The sequence below is a fragment of the Octopus sinensis genome, linkage group LG6 (assembly GCF_006345805.1).
Source record: "Octopus sinensis linkage group LG6, ASM634580v1, whole genome shotgun sequence".
Classification (NCBI taxonomy): domain Eukaryota; kingdom Metazoa; phylum Mollusca; class Cephalopoda; order Octopoda; family Octopodidae; genus Octopus; species Octopus sinensis.
In genome coordinates this window covers 82,413,083-82,419,439 of record NC_043002.1, presented here as the reverse complement: position 1 = coordinate 82,419,439, position 6,357 = coordinate 82,413,083, and the positions used below count along the sequence as shown (strand labels likewise).

Here is a 6,357-nt window from a genome sequence, read left to right as displayed (position 1 = left end):
ACTGTACCGTATGAATATGTCCCTCGTTTAAGAAACAGATTGGGTTTATTTACATTTCTGAAGAAAAAAAAGATACCCTTCCCCCAAACCCTAACCCTAAAACAGATTGAAATGCAATAGATCGATACTAGGGTCATAATTATGGGTGACAATTTCATATGACACCACTAGAAAAAACTGCCATTCAAACCGAAAAGATCCCCTAACCCCTCACTATAAGTTTTATTACAGGTAACGACCGGTGGTGCTCATTCAAGGGGTTTTAGGTACTACTTAAGAAGAGTGGTCCCAGTGTGCGCACTTGCGCATCCACGCCAGCTAGTCGTAATTAGTCGATCCTTACTTTGTGTTTTATTTACTTTGTTTTTAAAAAAATTATATATAACAAAGTGAAGTTAAATATATATATATAGAGAGAGAGATACATATGGACATGGTTCAGTGGTTAGATTGTTGTGTTCACAATCATGTAGTGGTTATGATTCCTGGATCAGGTTGTGTGTTGTGTTCTTGAGCAAGACACTTTATTTCATGTTGCTTCAGTTCATTCACCTCCAGAAATGAGTTGCAACATCACTGGTGCCAAGCTGCTTCAGCCTTTGTCTTTCACTTGGATAACATTGGTGGCTTGGAAAGGGGAGACTGGTATGCATAGGTGACTGCTGGGCTTCCAAAAAAAGAACCTTAGCTGGACATGTCTCAGATAAGTTTCTTGATGCAATCCCATGGTCATTCATGGCCATTGTCCTTTAGATATATATATATTATAGCAATAGCATTTTGAAATACAGCGCAAATTGGCAATATGACGTAATGTCATATTGCCGAAGAATTATTGTTTTCGTTTTTTCCATTGGTTAATATAACTGCTCATATAAAGATTCTAAAAAGTTACGTAAAGGATATTTGTAATGGATTTCGATTCTTTTAAGTCAAGTTGAGCAGTTATAAAAACCCTGGATTTTGGGAAAAACTTTAGTGTTTTGTTGGACGTAACTGAACTCCACGACACTCACTCCTTTGAGACATTGGTGATTTTATGCCATGTCCAAAGATAATCCCAAGTCTATTTTGATTTGTTGATTAATGTATTAGTTAGATTTACGAATTAGTTAATGGATATATAGTTGTTCTTCTACACGACGAAAATTGTCTTTCCTTCCTAATGTAAATAATATAAAATTAAGATAATGTTTCTCTTCACGTTTTTTTCAACTGAGTATAAATAAATATGCATTTTTGTAATCATTAAATTATATTTTTATAGCGGTTAAATGAACACGAAGAAAATATTATACATACGTCGTTAATATTCATAGCGTTTCATGAGTATATTTCTCTATGGCATTATATACTGTAGTTCAGATTTGTGTATAATGATAACACTTAAGTTATAAGTGACATTTTAATCATTATATTCACCCCTACTCAAAAAAGCCAAATAAAAATAATCTATTTCCCAATAGAAAACAATAAATAGTATTACATTACTGTAACATTAAAAAATATAAAAATTTATAAATATAAATAAAAAATTTTAAATATTTTGTATATTATATTAATTATTTTTATGTTTTAGTTTAAGTTTTTCACTATTTGATTTGCATAATAGTGGTTTTATCTGTAATTTAATTTATATAGAGAATACCAAACGAGTTCCCTATGGATACTGTATTTATTACGAGTGTCTTGTAAACGTATCTAATGAGCGAAAGCGAGTTAGATACATTTACAAGCCACGAGTTGTAATAAATACGGTATCCATAGGGAATGAGTTTGGTATTTTATTTATTACACACGAATAAACGACCATATTTTATTAACCCAATAACTAAATTCTTCACATCGTGTTCAAGTGCACATGAATACAGCTTGATTTCACGTGACGTCACAATGTGTAACTGTAAAAGATGTCATGCCGCAGGAAGATAGTCCGACTTTATAGCGCTAAGTTTTCAGGTGAAATGACTGATAACTGATGACTGTTTAACATTTTGTTAACATTCAAGAAATACATAACACAGATTGAATCTTCAATAATACTCAAACCTGTTTTCGAGTAGCAATGTCAGTCAGAGTAGAGCACAACAGTCCATGCAGTCCAGTAAAACTTAACAGTCCTCATTATCTGTGAGACGAGGTCGCTTTGCATCTGAACCAAAGAAGTTCACATTGATTGTTCCCCCATATATTGGAGCCAAGAAAATGGAGTGCACTGAACCAAAGCAAGTGACAGCGGTCCGAGATTGACTCAACATAACATTGACAGTGGAGGGGAGATCACTTGCACTCGCTGCTGCTGAGTGTGACGGAAGTACAAGCGAACCAGTCTGGTCGTTGTTGCTACTAAGGAGGTTACTGATGGCACGATGACGATCCATGGAAATATTGCTGTAACTATTGATGCTTTGCACATTATGATGTCCACACCTCATCAGGGATGTTAGATCTAGGGTTCGATGACAATCCACTCGTCGATAACACTGTTTCAGGTACCTTTGTTAACCTGTATCCAGCAATATGTCGAACTTGGCCAGTATTGATCTTCACTTTGAACATTCTGTATGTTCCAAGAGGTTGAACAACGGATAACACTCTTCCCCCATCTTTACCATCAATCTTAACAAAATTATTCACCTTGATATCGACAACAGTAGCCATCTTGTTGATAGATCTACCTGCACTGCAAGAGTATCGATGAGCAGACGAAATATGTTGTGATTTTTTTGGCAACAAAAAATTGAATTACCACCAGAAATGTTTATATTTTATGTGTATATGACTTTAAGTGATATTTGGTATAAAAAAGATAGTATGTTTGTTTAATTACATGGCTACATTCTACCTGCTTGTGAAAGTAATGAATGAAGTTTAGTTGTAACTTATGAATGTCAAAAGTAGTGCCGTCACCGTGACCTCGGGTCATCACTATGGATTGACCAATCAGAAGCAGCGCTCGTTGTATCTGACATATGTTAGATACCAAAAATATCTCAAAGTGTTCTCACTCACGTGTGTAATAAATTATGTTATATATATATATATATCTATTTCATATATATATATAATATAACCAGCTTCAACGGATTTCGCCCAAATTTGACGTCGATATTACTTAGTTTGATTTAAAATAAAGAACTTGATTAGCTTAATAATCGTAACTTAATCCTGGGCAAGGCTGGGTAATACTGCTAGTCTAGAATAAATACTAGAAATATACAGAATGTAGATGTCAAATGTGATGGGGAGTGGTTAACGAAGTAGTTGATAGAATGTAACAAGTTAGAGGCCAAAATACTTGCCTCAGCTGGCTTTCATCTCTGAACACCTTCTACTGTTCAGCACTCTTAAGAATTTCCTACCATTGTTATGTTTTAACATTATATCTTCACTAGATAACCACCATCATTATCATTTAATATACAAACTCATCCATTCGTTTATCTCTCATCACTGCATCTTAACAGCTAATACCTTGTGTTTTGTATATTAAATAAGATCAACAAATTAAATAGCTTCAAAATAAACATTTATTGTAAATCAGTTTGGAGAAACGTTACAGTTCTCATACATTGATCAACGGTGTAAATTCTATAGTTTATCTTTGTGTCCCCAGCACAAGATTTGTTTGGATGGTCTGCATATAAAATGAGAGAAAAATAATTGAAGAGTAAAACAACTTTATTTTCCTTTCAGTTTATTAAATTTATTCATCAAAATTAATGAGATCAAATTTCAGGAATTTACAAAAAAGAAGCATGCAGTATCATTAACTGCACGGGTTCATACAGGACACGTTTGGATGATAAGCATGGTAGGGGAAAGGCTTTTGAAAAGTATATTGCAACCTCCATCCAACACAGTAATAAGCCTCCAGATTGTTCTTGGAGGTGTGGAGCCGTAGCAACAAAGGATGCAGGTGCTGGGATACCTAAGCATGTCCAGTAGGAAACACCCAGTCTGGAATGTCATACATTAGTGTCATAATGACATATCTACATGGAAACAGAACAAATAAATTTAAATCAACAATATTTGAATGAAAGATTCACATCATAATTAGTGAGTTGATGCAAATGAGGAAAAATGTAAAAAATTAATTTGCTCAATAAAAAGTAACACAATTGCTGTAATTTGTGTATATGTGGGGGTACAATATGTGTGAATGGTTATGTCTGTGGGGGAGAGTTTATTTTCTAGGGTATCCACATTTTAGGGATGTCAATATGTGTACATGGATGCATTGGTATGTGGTTTGGTCAAAACCCTATTTGATGGTGAGGCGCAGAGGTAGGTTACCTTTGGGTACCTTTTGAAATTGATCTCTTCTCAAAGAAGCATAATCTGCACTTGCTGCTATTAATGTATAGCTTGCATCTTTCTAAGGTCACCCACTTTATGCAGTACTCTATGGTGCCTTCTTTCAAAGCCCAGACGTACTTGCCTGCGGTTATGGCATTACATCTCTCTGAGATGGTGTATAAGGACGTGTGGTTATTAAAGTGGATTCTCACGAGGTCTGACATTGACCCCACATATTTCTGCACACTTGGTTGTCCATTTGCTCCTTGTGCTGTTACTTCTACCTGGTAAACAACAGTTTCCATATTGCAGTGGCTGTGTAGTGGACAAGTTGTGTTACACCTGTATGAGCATCCTGTCTCAGCCTTGGAGCTGGGCCTACCTACTAAAATCTTTTTTACACTAAGTGCATAGCTAAAGCATAATCTCTGTATGTCTTTTGCATATTTTGTTGAATCCATTGCTACAGACGAAACTAAACTAAGGAACATTTTACCTAGTGTGAACCATTACTTTTCAGTTGCGCTTTCTCTTGTGGTGGGGAGCTAGGCTCTGACTTATCCTTGAAACCGCGAGCAGCAAGAGCCTGGTTGTAGTACTGGGCGGTAGCATCAAATTTCTCTTTGCTCTGGAGTTTCTCCTGCTGACACCCTTAATCAGGTTCCTGAACACTGTGGCTTGATGATAGGGAGCTGTGTTAATGTAAGACGACTTCTCATTTCGTTTCCAAAAGGACGTATATGTACTTGATTCCAGGTCCAGGGTCAGATCAAATGAGAGAATGATTTACCACAAATATCAGTTATATGGTTTCTCTCTTGTGTGAGTGTATTTGTGATGAGTAAAGTGACATTTTTGAGAGAATGATTTGCCACAAATATCACACTGATATGGCCTCTCATTATTATGGGTAAATTCATGAGTAGTCAAATGCTGTCTTTGTACAAAGGATTTACCACAGATATCGCAGTGATATGGTTTCTCTCCTGTATGAATCGCTTTGTGAGTGGTAAGGTTACTTTTTTGAGAGAATGATTTGCCACAAATATCACACTGATGTGGCCTCTCATTAGTATGCGTAAGTTCATGAGAAGTTAAATTACTTCTTATTATGAAGGATTTACCACAGATATCGCAGTGATATGGTTTCTCTCCTGTATGAAGGGATTTGTGATAAGTAAGGCCACTCTTATGAGAGAAAGATTTACCACAAATATCACACTGATGTGGCCTCTCATTAGTATGGGTAAGTTCATGAGAATTTAATTTACCTCTTACTGCAAAGGATTTACCACAGATATTGCAGTGATATGGTTTCTCTCCTGTATGAATAGATTTGTGATAAGTAAGGCTATCTTTTTGAGTGAATGATTTACCACAGATATCACAAAAATATGGTTTCTCTTCACTATGAATGTATTTGTGTCTGGTAAGGTTACTTTTCACCATAAAAGGCTTTCCACAGATATCACAGTGATATTGCTTTCCTCCTGCATGAATACGTTTGTGAATAGTGAGATTTCCCTTACTAGATAGAAACTTTTTACAGATATCACATTGGTATGATAATTTTTCACTTTCTTTTGTCACCTCTTGAGGATTCATTATTGTTCAGTTTTTCTTTCTTCTTTATATATTTCTCTGTTGATACAAAAAGTTCTACAGCTATAATTAGAGCAAATCTAATCTTCGTGAATATCTGAAGGTAATGCAAACACCTTTACAGATTTTTCCAAGTATATATTCCTGGCAATGGAGGAAAGCAAATGTTGCTATTAATTCAGAAGAAACATTTCAGTTATTTACCAGAGATTTGTTATAGAAACAGGGTTATATATATTATTTATAATATCTTCCATTAGTCTTCAAATGATGATCAATATTCATGATGTATCTGATGTAAAAACTCCTTTATACCACTAACATCTCATATTCTGAAATGATACAGAAACAGTAGAAGATATAGGAAAGACATAAAAAGCAGAGATTCAACAATAGAAAATATAACTACATTTTCATAGTGATAAACTGTGGATATAAACTTTTACCCTAATA

At 35.0% G+C, this 6,357-nt stretch overlaps 1 protein-coding gene across 8 annotated transcripts in view; it reads right to left on the bottom strand.

Annotated features, from left to right (window-relative positions):
- The window catches only part of LOC115213522 (zinc finger protein 239-like), a 53,026-nt gene that overhangs the window by 25,649 nt on the left and 21,020 nt on the right, over positions 1 to 6,357 (bottom strand). For 6 of the 8 annotated variants that reach the window (XM_036504089.1, XM_036504087.1, XM_029782537.2 and 3 more), the window contains exon 2: positions 3,481 to 6,236. In XM_036504089.1, coding sequence (XP_036359982.1) covers positions 5,101 to 5,907 — 807 coding nt within the window. In that variant the 5' untranslated portion in view covers positions 5,908 to 6,236 and the 3' untranslated portion in view covers positions 3,481 to 5,100. Of the gene's footprint in view, positions 1 to 3,478; positions 6,326 to 6,357 lie in introns of those variants that run through there. The other 2 variants (XM_036504092.1, XM_036504091.1) reach the window with 2 other exon arrangements.